The 20,133-nt window shown below is 37.0% G+C and overlaps 1 protein-coding gene across 7 annotated transcripts in view; it reads left to right on the forward strand.

Annotated features, from left to right (window-relative positions):
• Positions 1-18,422, forward strand: part of LOC106073157 (uncharacterized) — a 38,882-nt gene extending 20,460 nt beyond the window's left edge. For 3 of the 7 annotated variants that reach the window (XM_056015432.1, XM_013233644.2, XM_056015433.1), the window contains 3 exons: positions 10,839-10,995; positions 15,281-15,514; positions 16,650-18,422. In XM_056015432.1, coding sequence (XP_055871407.1) covers positions 10,906-10,995; positions 15,281-15,514; positions 16,650-18,170 — 1,845 coding nt within the window. In that variant the 5' untranslated portion in view covers positions 10,839-10,905 and the 3' untranslated portion in view covers positions 18,171-18,422. Of the gene's footprint in view, positions 1-3,596; positions 3,689-4,826; positions 4,966-10,838; positions 10,996-11,382; positions 11,815-14,179; positions 15,146-15,280; positions 15,515-16,649 lie in introns of those variants that run through there. The other 4 variants (XM_056015434.1, XM_056015435.1, XM_013233646.2 and 1 more) reach the window with 4 other exon arrangements.
• The last annotated feature ends 1,711 nt before the right edge of the window (positions 18,423-20,133 follow it).

A 20,133-nucleotide genomic window follows, 5' to 3' on the forward strand; every position in this document is an offset into this window, starting at 1 on the left:
AAAAAAGAAGATGATTACGTCCTACGCGTGTTCGTTGGTCAATCTAGTGATTCTAGTCATGCATGCTAACCAATGACTTAAATTCTGCCAAGTCATTGGTTTTCCTGGCCGGCTCAGGCAACCAATTCCATGCTCTAATAGCACTAGGGAAGAAGGAGCATTTGTACAAATTTGTCCTAGCATATGTAACAAGGAATGTGCCTTTATCTTTGTGTCTTTCAGAGTATTTTATTAGGCTTTGTTTTTTTGTATTTGAAGATTATGGTTCAGTGTTTTATGTATAATTGCTACTTTACTTTTAAGTCTTATATCCTGAAGGCTTTCCAATTTTAGTGATTTTACTAAAGGTGTTACTCTAGTCAAATGTGAATATTCGTTTGTTATGAATGTCACTGCTCTATTTTGTAACTGGTCCAGTGTCTTAATATTTTCCTGAGTTATAATGCCCCGAATGATGCAAAATCTGCGCCCTGTTTACACTGTCTGTCCTTGGTAAATATAGTTTCTTTTAATTTAGTAACTGATTAAACCTTTTAACACCAGTTTCGTGGTACTGTCATATACATTTTGCTTTAACTTGACTCATTAGTCAGTCAGACTGTGTAGGCCTATTGATCTCAACGTAAATGGGTGACAAAGTATAAATAGATTCATATCAAGTGATCTCTTGCATAACAACGAACCGTGACCTAGATTCGGTTGGACGCCTAGCCCCATGCAATCCGTGTTGATCTTTCACTAGACGAGCATTGTGTTGCGCAAGAGTTCAAAGTTCATTGGCATGACGAAAAATAAATAAATCTTCAATGTCGTCAAATATTATCTTTTTGGGGCAACTGAGTCACGCCGATCGTTTGATCGCTGAGCAAGCACTAAGTTTATATATATAGTTAACCAATAAGAAATAGGAAAATAATAATGATAAAAAAACTATCTTTAGCGTCACCAGCTAGGATTATCATGTAAGCTGACAAAAATACTTTAAAATATTGGTATTTTATATAGATGTGTACTTTTACTGACAATCAACTATCAAAGGAAAAGGTAAGTCTTATCTTATAAATTACAGTTCCAGGTCATCAGTAATTGAAAAATTATCATGGGATCCGAATATGAATAATGACGAAACTTGAAAGTAAATCAAAGCATTCGAATTTATTAAAAGCAATATTTTTACAAATCAAACAAAAACATAAAACTAAAATGCTATTCTTCGATATGTTTGTTTGTTCAGTGTTTTACATGTTTCGGATGTTCCTTCAGAGTTGAAGATAATTAGCCTACTTCCTAGTCCAAACCTCCCGCAGGACGACGGGGGATGGGAGCGGGCAGGGTTTGAACCCTGGACCATCGATAAATCTGAACGACAGTCCAGCGCGCAAACCGCACGACCAGGCAGCCATCCTAAATTCGTATAAGTACTCATGCATCCATAGTATTATTAGAGCATGTTTGCTGTAAACTGTTTTACATGTTTCGGATGTTCCTTCAGAGTTGAAGATAGTTTACTTCCTAGTCCAAACCTCCCGCAGGACAAGTGGGGATAGGAATGGGCAGGGTTTGAATTTGAACCCGGGACCATTGATAATTATATAAGTCTGAAAGACAATCCGGCGCGCAAACCGCAATGTAATATATGATTGCACTAGGTCACTAGAAATCTATTTTTTTCCCAGGAAGTTAAAGTATTCCTTTATATATATATATATATATTTATTTATTTATTTTCAAATTAATTTTTTTTGTTTAAATTCCGATTAGCTTTCACTTTTCAAGGGTTTAAAAAGTTGGACAGAAAAAAAGTTGTGGATGGGTGGGACTCTAGAAATTCCGGAAGTTAGAAGTGAAGTTGATAGCGGTCGCGCTAATAACGCGAATGTTTCTATGGCCCCCTGTTATCCAGGGTGTCATGTGGCCAGCACAACGATCAACCGCCTTTACTTTTCCCCAAACTAATGCCAGGTACTCATTAGAGTTGGGTGAACTTAGAGGTGTCCTAAAGATCCCGAAAGTAAAAATCCTAGTCTTCACCAGGATTCGAACCCGGCATCCCGGTTCAGAAGCCGAGAGTTTTACCAAACACTCACACACAAGCTCATCAATAGTACACACTTATTTAGATCTATATACACACACACGCGCAAGGAGCGCTAAGTCAGCAATACAGTGATAGTCTTGCAGATTCCAAACTCTTCTCGACTGACCATAGACCTGCATGACCACTGACCTGTCTGGCCACTGACCTGTCTGACCAGAATTTTCCCCTGTCATCCACCTCTCTTTCTATACTGACATCTTAGGATATACGCACACACTCAGCCATCTCCAGATGTAAACACACACGCACTCTGCCATCCCAATATATACACACACACACACACAGACTCACACACTCTATCTGTCATCCAAATATGTAAACACACACACACACACGATCTCTCCGTCTGCTCATTATTTCTACTGTTTTTTTTTTGGTTTGTTTCTTTTTACATAAAAGAGAATCGCGAGACCAAATTTAAGCTTAATATTTACCTTGGTTTATCTGTGATGCAGTGTGCAGTAAAATCTAACCCATAACCAAAGTATGTACTAAAATCTAAAATTGTCTCTCCTTCTGTCGCCAATTTGTTTTCTTGTGCCCCCCCCCCTCATACACGCACAGTACTTAATTGCTACTAAAGGTGTATCTAGGGTTGTTTATATATGAGAATAAATCAATTATTTGGGCCGCTGTTTGAGAAAAAAACATCCATAAAAAAGCTTAGAAGATTTTAGAAATAAAAAAATCACACTTATTGAGTCAGGATTTTGCGATTAGACTTAGATGAAGACTTCTTTATTGATCCTTATTGAAATTTGTTGTGATTACAAGGACTCTTTTTCTCATATAAAGACAACACAACAGAAACATACACATAAATACAAAAGACACAACATAGAAAAGAGATACAAGGCACCGATAGAAAAGACAAACAGACACAAACACTCTTTTGTTCCCCCTGGCAATCAGAGCATTAAATATAATTAAACTGGTATAAACGTTTCACATGCAAATTATGGGTCAGTCCGGTGTAAATTTGGTTTTCTATAGTTCTAATGTTCTGTTTGGTGTAATGCCCAAATTGTAAGATCAATTTCCTTATGGATAGTAAAAGATGGTTATTACTGTTACTCTCAAAAATGCCAAAAAGTGTGACCTTGCAGTTTGGGTAAGACGCCGTGCCTTTTTAATGTAATCAGTCACTCCTAATCCACTCCTCTCACCCTCCTGCCCCTACTCCCTCTGGTCCTCCACATGTTTAAACTCCATGTTCACTTCAGACCAATTATTGACTTTAACTTTGGTATTTTTTCTAAGTCACACACATGGACGGTTTTTGGAGTGCTGTTAAAAACACATTAAAAAATAAACAAAACAAAAACACCCCCACAGACCTCACCCACAGGAATGAGTGATCTAAAAACACGGGCGTACACCTGCCTTCTGTACCCCTCTTTCCCACTCACACATTCCCTACGCCACGCCCACACGTTTCGATAAAGAAGAGAGAGAGAGAGAGACACACACACAAAGTTTCGCAATATCGGAAATTCATGGCACGGTAAATGTAGGCCAGGTTACGGAGTACTTGGAAGAGTACCGCGGAGTGATTGTAAGCGTTCATTCATAAGACAAGACATCGACCGGGTAAGTTGGATGTTACTACGCGTTGTCAGAGTTAGGCTTAGTGAATATTTTTTTTCCGGGTCGGATTTTCAACCATACACCATGACATGTATTATTCAAAGAGAACTTACTTAACCAGTCCGTGATTTTTTTTGTGAAGATAGTTTTTTTTAAATACGCGTATCCATATGTTAATTAGTTAATCTAGTCGTGCGTGTTAATTAGGAACTTAAACTCTGTTAAGTCGTTGATTTTCCTGGCAGGTTCCTGCTACCCGTTCCATGCTCTAATGGCACTTGTGAAGAAGAATGGGCACTTGTATGACTTTGTCCTAGATTATGGAATAAGCGATTTGCCTGTAGGCTAACTTTAATCTTTATTTTCATGGGACCTGCCATTCTTAGTATTTTATCTGGTTGTATTTAGTTAATTAGGTCACTGTTATTAGTGTTATATGCAATTTTACTAATTTATCTTTTAGCCTTCTGTCATGGAGTGTTTCTAAAGTCTAAATTTCGTGATTTTAGGCCTATGTATATCTTCTTATCTTATAAAATACAGACGTACAGATGATTACGTCATACACGTCATGCATCTAGTCATGCATGTTAACCAATGACTCAAATTCTGCCAAGTCATTGGTTTTCCTGGCTAGCTCAGGCAACCCATTCCATGCTCTAATAGCACTAGAGAAGAAGGAGTATTTGTACAAATTTGTCCTAGCCTATGGAACGAGAAATGTGCCTTCATCTTTGTGTCTTTTTGAGTATTTTATTATATTTTGTTTTTGTATTTGAAGATTATGGTTCAGTGTTTTATGAATATTTGCAACTTTTATTTTAAGTCTTCTATCCGGAAGGCTTTCTAAATTTAGTGATTTTACTAAAGGTGTTACTCTAGTCAAACGTGAATATTCGTTTGTTATGAATCTCTTTTACTAATAACTCACTACTTTTACAGCAATCTATTTAGAAATGTAAACAATAAGTAGCAGTCTATATCTACTTATAGACTATTGAGTCAATAGATAAAATTAATAAAATATTTTTTTTAAAATTTTGTTTTGTCTATTCTATACCGGAAAATGGCGGAAATGACTTTTTTTTTTGTTTCCCGGATGTTGTTGGTTGCTAGCCTCCAGAAATGAAAATAAAATTTTCCTTCTTTTTTTTTTTTTACACTACCTCAAGGGGCCGTTTTAAGGAGAACACCCGCGGCTGATATGTACAGACGGAGGACTCCAGCTACCCGTCGCCTCAGCGTGACGCCTCCGTGGAAACGTCTAGTAGTGGAACTAGGTAGGCTAAGTACGAGTAGCGAACCAGGCCCTTGCGGGATTCCCTGGGTGAGCTTTCTTTTTTTTTTTTTTTTTTTTATCTCACTCGGGGTAGGGATGGAACAAATAGCCCGCACACTAGTCCAACAAGTCCGCCACATCGTTCCACGCAGGGGGGCCGTCATCAGGACCCGTGGCTGGAGTGGCGGCCCTTACACGGAATAGTGGCGGTTACAGTATAGCCACTTATAGCGAGTGGGGACCAGGAACGGGGACGGCGCGCTGTGTACGTGGAACGGTCCGATTTCTAGCCCGGTCATTATGGCCGTCACTGCTGGGAGGCATCAGACAGGACAGGGGTGAAGAGCCCCATGTCCAGGCCTGGTTGTTGGATAAAAGCCTTTCTAACAATCCACGGGATAATGGCGACTTGGGCGCCGATTCCAAACTGGACTTCATTGAAGATGGGCACAGAAGAGGAGCATGGAGGAGTTACATCCCGCGTGATCGGCCTTGTTTCCCGGCGTGATCGGCCTTGTTTCCCGGCGTGATCGGCCTTGCTTCCCGCGTGATCGGCCTTGTTTCTAGCCTGAACGTCTTGGGATACGATGTCAGGGATGCCACAGAGTACATGTGCTCGGATCCCTCCCCATCCGGCGCAGTAGTCTGTGTTAATCCAATCGAAATTGCTTGTATCTCCAAGAGCTCGCGGTGTATTTTGTTATAACATGTGGTTGGCAATATCCCCCCTTCCCCCCCCCCCCGTTACCTTATAACAAAGGGGCAGTCATGTCTTAGCAATGTCACACAACAATTAGCTGCTTTCGTGGGCACCGACCATTTCTGGTCCTACTTGCTAATTATAAAGTTTGTGTGTTTTTGTACGTAAGTCATGTTTATAGCTCTCTGGACTCGTTCAAGGCCGTCTGATCCTGGACCCTCGACATAGATAGGCGGATAGGCCTACTGATTCCGAGGGTCTGGGTCTGACTCGAGGCAAAACTGAAATTTCACCAATGAAATGTGAGATCAAAAGCCTCGATCGGTTCGAACCCAAGCGCGCTACGACTTAGCCACTTGCTCAACTAGACAGATACCTTGACCCATATTTTTAATGAAATATTTCTTTTATATGTAACACTGTCGATTTCTCGTCAATCTTGAGCTAACATATTACCTAAGTAGAAATTAGATATTAAATGTTTCATCTATGTTTGAGATTTTCTCTAAAAAATTTTGTTGAGTCCTATGTGAGGCCCATACTAATCGGAGGCTCTAGGCCAGGGGTTCTCAACCTGTGGTTCGCGACCCCTTGGGGGGGTCGATTGACGATGTGCCAGGTGTCGCCTAAGACCATCGAAAATATGTGGACTGTTTTTGTCTATTCTTCTATTGCTGTATGTGTGTGCGGGGGGGCGGGTCGCGGCAGAGCTGGGGATATAAAAAGGGGTCGCCGAACTTAAAAGGTCGAGAACCGCTGCTCTAGGCGGACAGATTGTCACAGATATAGGCATTTTCTAATTAGTTCTTGTGGCATGAATAAGTCTTGATCCACCTCTCATTTTCTGAGCTTAACTCTTTCTCTCCTAATGGACGATGCCAACGTTGATTTGACTTCCATTAAACTAAATTGGTTTTTGTATTTATAAACTTTTAATTTGTGTTGCGTAAAAAGAACTGAATTCTCCACTAATTCAATACCAAATGTAACATTTTCTGATAACAAACAAAAGTTAATGAAGTTTAATCAGGATAGTGAAATACAAAAGAGTAAAACGAATAATAATATCGGAAGGAGAAGAATAATTACGGAGAGAAAGAGTTCAGACATTTTTTGGGATTCTACTGACATATACTGCTTTCTTTCAATAGCGCTAGAGTCTAGCGTTACATAGCTTAGTCATGTGATGAGATGTCTCGCATGCCAGCCCAGTTAATCTTAACATGTCACAGTGACACTGATACAAAAATGGGCAGAGGACTGATCAGGTTACGGTTGACTGGCGTCACGATCTAGGCGTTGTTTTCAAACCTCATGGCAATAGGACATTGACATGCTTTTTTTACCATTGTTAAAAATAAGCTGCATTTTTTTTTTATTGAGTGGATAATGTTACCTAGTTTAGAAAAAAAGGAGAAAATTTCCCTTTTCAGCCCTAGCCATATACAGGGGACGGTTTTGTTTGTTTGACATGTTTCGGATGATCCTTTATCCTTCTATATTTGAAGATAATCACATTCTAGCCTAAACTTCCCTCAGGGAGGCGTGTGTGTGTGTGTGTGTGTGTGTGCGTGCGTGCGTGCGTGTGTGTGTGGTAGCAGCAGCAGGCAGGTTCGAACGTGGAATCTTCAAGACCATCGATCAACAGTCCAGAACGCATACATCACAAACCAGGCTGCCATCCTGTTAGGCATAGCTGTGCTGTGGCTACAGATAGCGGGAGTTTGTATCTCAAATGACACATTACAAATTAAAACGTGCAGTGGTATTTAGTCACTTCGCGTGTCCCATAATTCATCAGTATTCGCTTCCTATTCAAACATCGTACGTACTGTTTAAAAACAAGTCCAATATATATTTTAATAAAACACTTTATAGAAACCCGGTTATTTATAATGAAATAGCATCAACTATTTGGAATCAATCATCTTGGGAAGGTTTCCGTGCTGCTGTTTGAACAAAAAAAAAATAAAATTTCTGCTCCTATTCGCATTCGTTGATGGGAGGCTCAACTGTTTGGCCACTGAGCTATTTAAACACTTCTTAAAATTGAAGGCTTTATCTAACGATATATTACGATCTTCTCTAACATGCCCTTTGTAAACACTGCTCTATACAATACAGACCTGTGACGTGACAACGGTTCTCCCACTACGCAAAGGTTCCGACGTTGCAGGCAAGTCTTCGGGCTTTCTAAGACAATGGACCTCATTCACCAATCTTAAACAAACAACATTCTGCCACGTGGTTTCTATATCTTCTATACAAATTACGCAATCCACAAAGACTGTCACGTGATACGTAATTTTCATTGTTTTATCAATATTATTATGTTAAATCTTACGACTGTGTAAAGAGTGATTCAGATGAGTTAGATCGTACGACTGTCTAAAGAGTGTTTCAGATGAGTTAGATCGTACGACTGTCTAAAGAGTGATTCAGATTAGTTAGATCTTACGACTGTGTAAAGAGTGATTCAGATGAGTTAGATCTTACGAATGTCTCAAGAGTGATTCAGATGAGTTAGATCGTACGACTGTCTAAAGAGAGATAAAGATGAGTTAGATCTTACGACTGTGTAAAGAGTGATGCAGATGAGTTAGATCGTACGACTGTCTCAAGAGTGATTCAGATGAGTTAGATCTTACGACTGTCTCAAGAGTGATTCAGATGAGTTAGATCTTACGACTGTGTAAAGAGTGATTCAGATGAGGTAGATCGTAAGACTGTGTAAAGAAATTTTGATTCACATGAATTGGATCGTGCGACTGTCTAAAGTGTGATTTAGATGTTAGATCGTATGACTGTGTAAAGAGTGATTCAGATGAGTTAGATCTTACGAATGTCTCAAGAGTGATTCAGATGAGTTAGATCGTACGACTGTCTAAAGAGAGATAAAGATGAGTTAGATCTTACGACTGTGTAAAGAGTGATTCAGATGAGGTAGAACTTACGAATGTCTCAAGAGTGATTCAGATGAGTTAGATCGAACGACTGTCTAAAGAGAGATAAAGATGAGTTAGATATTACGACTGTGTAAAGAGTGATTCAGATGAGTTAGATCTTACGACTGTGTAAAGAGTGATTCAGATGAGTTAGATCGTACGACTGTCTAAAGAATGATTCAGATGAGTTAGATCGTACGACTGTCTAAAGAGTGATTCAGATGAGTTAGATCTTACGACTGTGTAAAGAGTGATTCAGATGAGTTAGAACTTACTACTGTGTAAAGAGTGATTCAGATGAGGTAGATCGTAAGACTGTGTAGAGAAATTTTGATTCACATGAATTGGATCGTGCGACTGTGTAAAGTGTGATTTAGATGTGTTAGATAGTATGGCTGTGTAAAGTGTGATTTAGATGTGTTAGATCGTATGACTGTGTAAAGTGTGATTTAGATGTGTTAGATCGTATGACTGTGTAAAGTGTGATTTAGATGTGTTAGATCGTATGACTGTGTAAAGTGTGATTTAGATGTGTTAGATCGTATGACTGTGTAAAGTGTGATTTAGATGTGTTAGATCGTATGACTGTGTAAAGAGTAATTCAGATGAAGTAGATCGTATGGCTGTGTAAAGTGTGATTTAGATGTGTTAGATCGTATGACCGTGTAAAGAGTAATTCAGATGAGGTAGATCGTATGACTGTGTAAAGATTAATTCTGGTGAGTTAGATGGTCTGTGTAAAGATTGATCCAGGTGAGTTAAATCGTAACCTACGAAAGAGGTCAAGGCCAGAAGTATGACTGCTTGGTTTCTCCCCAGGCAGTTTCAAAGAATACTCGATGAACACCATGGTGGTTATTTAAAGCAACGTTTCAATTGTAAGCAACAGATGTCTGGTAAACACACACATACACATTCTGGTAGAACGAAATCCATATGCCGGTGATGAATTAACACTCGCAATAACGTGCCTAAGTGTGGGACCCAAGTGTGGAACCCAAGTGTGGGAACTCTTTTCATTCCGAGAACATTAAATACGTCTTAGTGTAATGCAGTGGCGTAGCTAGGAATTCCCCATCATTAGGGGGCCCGGAGGGGGGGGGGCTTGACCTTTTTGGGGGCCACTGCATTTTGCGTAATATTTAATATTTTATGTAAAAGAAAAACACCACTCATTTGGGGGCCTCCCTCAAGAGGGAGCCCAGGGGGGGGGGGTTCAAATTCTCCCCCCTCCTCCCCTAACATAGCTACGCCACTTGTAAAGCATCAACCACAGTGCCTCATTTCGCCCAGTATGGGGCATTTTATTTCTTCGGATGTACGCTTAGCTTTGTAATTTATACTACCCTGAGGGAGCGGTGCATTGAACTGGCCGACCCCAGACTCATGACCCCAGACCCAGGGTCGGCCCTGAAATTACAAAAGAAAAACTTATTGCACTAAACTCCATTAACTGTTCACATCCCACCCATCCCCTTCCCTCTATATTTGTTTACACCTGAATCACAAACACTTTGTTTCAATAACCTTAAGATGATATAAAACAATTTAAGCAAGTCAGCATATTGCTTCTGGCAACTTTTTCGCTAAGCATTGGAGTACAGACTGATAAGCAACTGTCTTATAGATCTATATGTATGCACTGTGAAAGAAATAGAAAAATGTATATTTGTTGATGTATATCGAACGTTATTGGATCTAATTAATTTTCCCCATTATAGACTATGTAGATCTTTCTGTATCAAATAAGACTCAACTATATTTCAAATTAGAAGTCGTTTCCGACAGTAAATTCGGTCAAATGATGTAATGACTCACTACGAGGCTATGACGTCATTAAAAAAAGAGAGAACTAGTTCAACAAGCATAGCAAGGAATCACCCTGTGCTAGAGTTTGCTAGTTCTTTCCAGTTTAATGTCACGTGATAGGTAAAAATAAATATTATCCTTATTGACCTTTGGTTTTAAGCAAATGTTTGTTTGCTTCTATTTCAATGCTTCCGACTATTAAATAATAAATAATGTTTATTTTAATTTAATGAAAATTATATTTTGCATTTTGTTTTAAATTATTTGCATTGTTTTTTGTTTTTTTTGTGTGCATTTTTAAGGCGTTATATAAGGGTATTCTCCGACCTAGTTTGCCCATATAAGGGGCTGTGACGTCATCTTGGTGGTTCCCTATATAAGCCAATCCGTGACTTCGTGTCCTTATTTTTGTCTCAATAGTTGAACACACAACAAGTGCTGAAGAAGACTAGAGCTAGATCTGTTTGTTTTCATTCTACCTTTCTATATGACTGTACTCCATTTGGATTATACTTATATGCAACAGCCTCCAAGTTATAACGGTGGCGGACGTACAGAGCAAAAGACAGTTAAACATGTAAGTTGAAATTGTTTTTATATTCAAAATTCTTTTTAGGAGTACAACCATCCTCTCTTAAATTGTGACTAGCAATTTCGTAACTGATAGATAGAAGATCTATAGACTAGAGTCTAATACAATGTAAAGTTTTTGTAAAAAAAAATTTTTGGTTTTTATTTTATATATCGTTACTTCATGTTAGACTAGAAGTCTAGATTTATTGATCTAGATTATTCTAGATCTATCTAATATTTTTCATAACTAAATCTAGTACTGGAGTAGATCTATATAATGATATCTATTCGTTCGAAATTCGAATATGTTCAGACATTAGTTTTAGTGTTAACTTATGATTACCCTTATGTTGGTATAATTTTTCCCCCATTTTATAACTTTAAGAACTATTTTATCTCGTTTATTGTAATTTTCAACCCATCGCCATGATTATGATGGTGCGTTTGTTGGTGTTTGTTGACAAAATTGGAAACGAGGCTGACCTATTTTTTTTCTATTATGCATACGTCATTTACTGGTAGTTTCTAGTCGAGTCCAATTTTTCCTTAAGGTCAAGGCTGTTGACACTTGTTTACAAATTCAGGACTACAGCTTGTTTACTGGCTTGCATTTATACAAATTAGATTCACAATCAATAATGGAATAACAAAATAGAATCTACATGCATTTAAAAAACATTTAGAGTTATAGATTAGTGTATTTATTTATAGATTTCAACTTGGATTTGTCACCGTGACATGTGTTTGCTTTTGTTGGCACTGAGAAGATTCTAAATTTGAACTTTGGGGGTCGCGTGTACTTCAATGAGAAAAGTATTTTGCTGTAAGCTGGAAATATTAAGAAAATTAGTAACTATTTCTAGAAATCTAGATCTATCTAGGCATTCGAATCCACACATCAAACGCGTGAGGATAAATCTACAAAACGTGTGTGTGTGTGTGTGTGGGGGGGGTAAAGGCGAGTGGTCGTTGTGCTGGCTACATGAAACCATCGTTTACCGTCGTCCATAGAAAGAGATGAGATTCACATCATCTGAGCCCAAATCTTTATAAGATAAGAGGAGTGTGAAGGGGGAACTAAGGCTCTTTGCGTGATGACATCAGCTAACTCAATCCTTATTGTTAGTCCCTTCCTGTAATGTTTTTATTTCCTAGGAGTAGTAGGCACTCCCGTTAGAAAATTCTTGTCTCAAACCGCATATAGACGTGTTCGAATAGTTAAACTAGCAAAATAGTTATGTGGATACAAAAAGTAGAAATCACTTTGGTTGTATACAGTTACTTTGGCACTGATTGTTTTAACACCTTGGTGTTGTATAAGATCTTTCTAGAAAGGACAATAATCTGGTGTTCGTCCAAATGTCACAAAGACACGCTGATAAGTATAGCAATAATTATAAAAACACTGAACAGTAACTAACAAAATACTCAGAAAGGCAAGGGTTAATTCTTACAAGTCCATCCTCTTCCATCTTATCTTATATAATACAGACGTTACTTCAAAAAAGAAGATGATTACGTCCTACGCGTCATGCATTTAGTCATGCATATTAACCAATGACTTAAATTCCGCCAAGTCACTGGTTTTCCTGGCTAGCTCAGGCAACCCACTCCATGCTCTAATAGCACTAGGGAAGAAGGAGAATTTGTACAAATTTGTCCTAGCATATGGGACGAGGAATGTGCCTTTATCTTTGTGTCTTTCAGAGTAATTCCACAATGCCATTAGAGCGTGGAACGGGTTGCCCAAATCAGGCAGGATTAAGCCAATGACTTTGCAGAGTTTAAGTGCACAGTAACTCTCAGTTGGCAACTCTTCCTGTTTTAAATTTTAGATCTAGAGCTATGCTTACAAGTGTGAAAACAAAACGTCACTTCTGTCGTCAATCGTTCTCTAAAGATATCTTAGGTGGTCCTCTCATGCTTAAGATGTAGATTTTTTACAATGTAACTTAATTAGTAAACCATAAAGCAGACATCCACCCACAAAGCGTGCAGTGGCGGTTGTTGTTTACCGATTTATGTAACGTGACCCGAACAGTGACCCCCGGCTGTCTCCAACAAACACCGTGTTGCCGAGTATGGGTTGCTGTGTATTGATCGAACCTTGACCCACTTGAGAACATAGCAGTTTATAACGTCCTAACCTTGACTTGCTAGAAGCTTCTATGGAACTTGATTCGTCATTCTACATACTTTCAATGTTTAAAAATAAGACATTTGTCAAAATACAACAAATATTTATTGCAAACAAAATATTTGTGTTCAATCTGACAAGGTGTTATGCGATGGAATCGATTCCTGAACAGACTAGTTTATTAAAAACTTATTCAAATTAATGATACCTTTCATACCTTTCATACTTATGTGTAGAAGAAATAATTTTCATGTCCATTTTTAGGCAAACAGTTATAGTCTCACCTGCCTTGTGAAATCCCTATTTCGGAAAACCAGAGTTTTTTAAGCTTATAAAATGAGGTTAAGAAGTTCCGTCCCAAAGAGCCTGGGATGGAGCAGACTTTGAACTGACCTACTCACTGTCTAGTTCCTGTCGATACGTTCGCCAACTGTTGCTGATGGCGTCATAGCACTTAATGCCGTCTCGCAAAAAAATAAAAAAATTAGAATATGTTTAATGTTTTTTTAAACACTACTGACCAAAGGAAGACACGATTCTCAAACACATCCAGTGAGGTCACCGAGTGCTTTTATGATAGTGTTTGATTAGCATGTGAACTTGTAGTGATCTAAAAAACGAATTCCACAACAAAACTAGCCATTTTATAGTGGTTCACCTTTTATAATCTAAGGCTACACTATTCAGAATTTCTCCGTTTCCGCAATTTCTCGTTTCGGTTATTATGTAACCCTTGCCATAAGTCTCTAGAGCTACTCATTTAGTGTCAATGAAATTGTTCTCGCTTCATCAGACTATAACGGAATGTTGAGACGGATGTTCGCAGGAGTGGCTAGCAATTTAGTTCGAGTCTGTTTATGAATCTGCTCATTATAAATTCGCTCAAATAGTTTAAATATATAATATAACATTCGCGATTACTAGACCTTCCGTTGAAAGAGGTTCTATCTAAGGTAAAAGACAGAGAGGAATGGAGAAAGACGGTCGACAAATCTTGTATGATTCCCCCAACGGTCCAACAGACTAAGGGATAGGCGAAGACCTTCACCAGTTTAATTCTTTTATTCTAACTGTCGTTGTGTTGCGGTGATTTGCAGACTAATAGGCATAGTTTAGATAGAGACCAATTCTAGTAATGCGTCATTGAAATAAATACCTAAATACGTTTCTCACGCGCGTGTATCCAAATTTAGCAACTGATGTCATGCCATTTCAATTCAAAATTGCATCAGTCATTTAATTTAGCTTTTATTTGCTTTCACAGAACTAAAGAGTGACCTGTCTTTATAAATAACTTCATTTTTCTTTCTTTATAAATGCGATGACACCCAAAGTTCTTTCATTTTACGCTCTCATTGTATGAACATTCCATAAAGTAAATGGCATTTAGCGATCTAAAACTAATTAGGCCTACTTTGTAAATCTTGGTAAAGTTAAAGAATGTTCTTTTGGTAGTAGGACTATTACTGTCATTCAATTGCTAACAATTTCGGTGGGGTTTGAGTGATTGTTACGTTTCAATTTCAATTTCGGCGGAATGATATTTATATTCGATCTACCAGCTTGGAGAATAGATCTAGATCTAAACTCATTATGCTTTGGATATTGCCTAATAAGCAGATTTAAAAAATATGGACATCGCCCACATCCTGATTACCCGTACATGTAGGCTTATATGTGCCCTACTGCCTTAACTAGACAGTGGTTATGATTCATTGAAATGCACGTATTGTTCTCGCCTGCTGACCTACAATGACACGTGACCCTTACTCACCACTTACCCCTTTAATTACCTCGTGTGTTCCGCCTTAAGTGGACGCCATTACGTGGCTGTAAAATTTGAGAATAGATTCCTTATTTGGCTAGCCTCTCATTTAGTGTTTCCCATTCTTTTGATCTCCCAGAGCCTATCACATTTTTATTTCTTCACTGAAGTATCTGTATCTCAGTATTATGCTGCATACTAGACTTTACATGGGATTGGATGACGCCGATAATGATGGAGTTACAATAATAGGTTCACTATGAATACCTTTGTCACACACCAACATATGATATATTTTTTTATAGCTTTTAATGACCGAGTCAATAGTTTTGACTATTTAAAAAAAAAAGTAACACTTAAGTGACAAATAATTTTGCTTGTCTTCAGACCATGAGCATTGGGGAGGTGATTGGCAGCACTAACACAGACGCCATGGGCAAGAAACCCGGGAAACGCCCCGGAAGGAAACCCTCCAAAATAGATGAGCGGGCCAAGCTCGAGAGAAGTCGTCAGAGTGCCAGAGAATGCAGGGCCCGCAAGAAGCTTAGATATCAGTACCTGGAGGAGTTGGTCCTCAACAGAGAGAAAGCAGTATACGCTCTGAGGGAAGAACTTGAAACAGTAAGTAGATTTACAGTCAAGCTTATGATAATTAGCCTTTTGAGCTTATTGACAGTTCATTTAAGAAAGCCCCTGTTATGTTTTAAAGTAGCTAGCTTAGTAGGCTAAGTTAAGTAGCTAGATCTAGACGAGTTTTATTTTTATTATTACTATAAATATAGATCTACCTTTGTTTGGCCTTTGTGTTCAGTATCACAAACATAAAAAAGTCAAATGAATACAAACTATATTTAGATTGTTCCAATATAAGGCCAAGTGTTGTTTTTAAAATCTTTTAAATTAGATAGTCATTTACATTACAGTTTCCTAAATAAAATAATCATAACAACTCTTAAATGACTTAAAGCAAATGGATATTTCGCAGTTCAATAACTCAATAACTTGAAATAATAGGTCTTTATATTTATTTAACTAATATTGTTCCCAAAGATAGTAATTAATCAACTGTTTGAATACATGTATGTTTTAAAGATTACCACAAATAATAAAATATTAAATTAAGATACAGTCTCTCGCTATCAACTACTAGTTTCATGATTAAAGCTTGAACTAAATAACTTTTGAGAAATGAACAAAATGTTTACACACAAAAATTGTCTAGAATAAGTGTCAAATTCATGTAATGAAAAACAACAAAACACTTTACTACCGGTAAAAACAGATATGTAAAAAAAAACAATTTAAAAAATTTCGTAATCATCTAAATAATTATGGTTTTGTTTAATAATAATAAAAAAAATAGCAGTTAGCGTCAAAATATGGAACAATATGATTATATAAAGTTATTAATTATAGCGCAAGAAGGTCAATAATTATGTCACTAGCCCTTTTGGCATGATTTTAAGTTTTTTATAAATTTGATTTAAGCAGCGATTGCTTTATTTTTTACATAGCCAAAAGCTATCTAAATTTTTAATTTTTATACAGTCAGATATTAATGTTCTGTTACAATTTTGTTCTTTTCTGTTAACAAAATGTGTTTAAGTAGTGTCAGTGTTAATTTAAATAAAAAACAACTATGCCTGTTGGCACTAAGATGAATTAGTTGTTAGTGAGTGAGTGTTCTTGTTTATTTTTTTATATTTTTTTTTTTTTTGCGATGTATGGTCCACCTGCTTTTTATCTTCCTATTTAGTATACACAATGGTGCTTAGCACTGGACAAAGGAGGACCGGTTCCTGACAACTTGATCAAGGCCATTGTCAACAATGAAATTGCTCAGAAAAATCAACAAATTCGTCTTTCCCAACAACTGTTACAACGTCAACAACGTCAACAGCAGCGGATTCCATCTTCACAATCTTCTACATCTTCTTCCCCTCCCACAACCAGCCAACAACATGAGATACACAAAACTTCATCACCAGAAAGCCAACTTCAGCGCTATCTTCCAAACCTTTCCCCCCCTCTGCAACCAGCACAGACTTATTCACAAATGCAGGCTAAACAGCTAAGCAAGCATCAGCCATCCACTGGCCCACTTCTAGTTCGACAACAAGCTTTTGATATGTCATACTCTGAGGATATACCATCATCATCTCAAATGATCCAATCAAATTTAGTTCATCCCACAAATTCAGCTTCATCTTCCACATCTCATCTTCTGTTTCCTCAAACAACTGCCTCATCTACTCAGCCGTCATTGGCAGCTCAACAAAGAAGCCATCTTCAATTTGGGCCCCGTGTTCACAGTGAGCCCCCGTTTCATTATGAAGGCATTCAACAAACTACAAACTACATGCCGGGGGTTCAAGGGTCACCCACCAGCAGTGCTTGTGCTTCTTCAAGCAATGTACAATTCAGAGCAAGATCATCCAGCAATCCTTCAACGTTTATGTCCTACCGAAGAGCCAATGTGAACACTTCTAATCCTCACAGTATCAACACACCAAAGTCTCAGACTGCAACTGTGTCCAGTCTGGGCTTGGGGCTGTTCAGTGGCACAGAAGTGTCCAACAGAATACCATCCTTCGTTACAGCTGATGAAGGCAGTTCTTCAGACGAGAACATTGACAGCCAAGAATTATTTCAATTGTCAGCACAGAACAAGAGGTTAGCTACTCAGCCACTCTTTAAGGATTCCTCTAAAAGATTACAAGCAGTAGCACCTATACAAAATATAAACCAGTCTCAGAACTTTGATGCTTTGGACAGTTTTGTCAATATCACAAACTTTGGTTTAAGCAGCACATCCTCTTCACCTTTGTCCTTCGGCACGTCACCCATTAGAACAGCTTCACCCTCTTCCATTAAGTACTCTGGAAGGATTACACCTTCGTCGACAACATCATCCCCTGCACCCTCGTCAACTATGTCATCGGTAATGGAGTTCGCTCAGTCACCGCTGACTTATCCTTCTTTTGAAAGGACTAGCCACACTTCATCTTGTCTGCCACCAACTTGCATATCATCGGACGTCTCTGCTGACACATCAATGCCCATATCAAGCTTGGCTGCCGAGCTAAGTGCCAGCAACCCTGAACCTTTCTCCATCTATTCCTACCTTGACGACCTCAGTAACCTTCCAAGTTTAAGTTCCTTGTTCACCGGGGATACATCCAATCAGAATGTAACTGCAACTGGATCAAATCAACCACCTGCTTCAGATCCATCATACTTGAATGTACCCAATATTATCGATGAGTATCTTGATTAATGTTTTTTTTGTGGTACAAATATATCTGATCACTTGCTTTGCACCATATATTTAATAATTTATTGCTTCATCTTTGCCACATTTAATACATATTTCTTTTTTTTTTGTTTTGAATGTTTGTTATTTATAAGTTGTTAAAAACCTCAAAAGTTTTTTTTCTCTTAAGAACGATTTGTGTTCAAATCAATCTCTTTTATTTTATCTCTTGTCTGTGAAACTGCTGAAAAATTAAACTGTGTTGCTGTATTAAAATACTTTTTTTTTGTCAGTTCTTTATAATGAATTTATTTTTAGTATTGAAGTGCAATAATTTTAACCTTTAACTATCTTAAAAAAAACAAAAAAGATTAAATTATTTGTGTAAATATAAACATGTATTTTTTTGCCAATCATTTGTTGTTCTTTTGGGTTCCCCCTTCCCCACTAAAAACAACGGTACTACATCTTTTAAAGATAATATTTAACAAATCAAAGCTCATTGACGCTAAACATTTATTTGAACTGTTGTTATCTTCATACAATGCCCAGGTGATAAAAAGATAAATATTATTACCATACCGCAACCTGCATTTTATAACTTTTTTTTTCAGTTGGTAATATACATTCTTTTACACTCTTTGCTTTTCCTGAGTTTACTAAAATCAGTATTTTAGTAAACTTTTAATAAGGCTTTTGGCTATGAATACTTTAATTGCTGGTGCTTGTTAATCTATATACTGTTTCTATCTTATGGAAAGTATTTGTTAAGCTGAATGCTTGTTCATGTTTATTATAAATCTAATTTCTAAAGTCTTTATAATTATCATAATTTTATATTGTTTATTATATTATTAAAAAAAATTTTTTGCAAGGTTCTTTATTTTTTTTATTTGGTGCATTTCATTGGCCACACGTTTATAAATAATGCTACAATAATAAACATATTTCTTTAAAACTGATAACAAATATAAACTATATGGTTTTGTCAGTGCTTTTTTTTGTGAAAAAAAAAAAAAAAAATAGATGCTGGTACTCAGTGATTGCCTAACTTTTAACTACTAAAAATTAATAATATACGTTAAACTCAAGAGAAGTAATAATTTTTTTCAAAAAGGTTCGGGTACGCCATACTGGTGCATACTGTCACTGAAAAAGCCCTGGGTTTTTGTTAAATTTCTGTTATGTTAGGGATATAATAATATCACAAGGCTTAAAGCTGACAAATTTTACATGTACATCAAAATTGTTTGGGAAATAAAAGTGGGAAGACATGGTGACTATTAAGTAAAAAGTAAAAATTCTTTGAATTTTGATGTCAGTGGCTTTTGAACCATTGAAAACAGAACAACTTTGCATCCTCCTTGTCTTACTGACCCACAGAAAAATGTGACTTATATTTCATTTTACCTAATAGAAATACTGCTTTTCTGAAACCAATGTAATAAGTTAATAAAGAATAAAAAGAAAAATGAAGAAAATTAAAACCTTTAAGTTTTAACCATGAGCCTGTCAAACCAGAAAGTTCCATATTCTCACATTTGCATGAAACAGAAATTACAGTTCATTGTGTTTCGTTGATATTCTATAAGAATTTTTGGTTTCTTGAATCTCAATGACAATTCTGATTTTTAAATTAGCCAAGCCTTTTGAAACATTTTCATTTTACAGTCAGTAGTTATAATATATATCCAATATTTAATATTTGTTGAATTTAAAATTACAAATGGCATAAATTTAAAAAAAAAAAAAATTTTTTTGTTGTATTTAAAAGATTTACTTGCATTTTGTTGGAAAAAAATGAATGGCAAATGATATATTGAATATTTATGTTTTTAGTGTTAAAAGCTGAATATGTGATTAGATGTGAATTTAATGCATGCATGAATATGTAAATCTTTCTGTGTACAGTGTATTAGCCTCTAATGATGACATATATACTATGTTATGCGAGTCTAGTTTGATGAGAATGTTGACCATTTAAAGC

Source organism: Biomphalaria glabrata, chromosome 17 (genome assembly GCF_947242115.1).
Source record: "Biomphalaria glabrata chromosome 17, xgBioGlab47.1, whole genome shotgun sequence".
NCBI lineage: Eukaryota > Metazoa > Mollusca > Gastropoda > Planorbidae > Biomphalaria > Biomphalaria glabrata.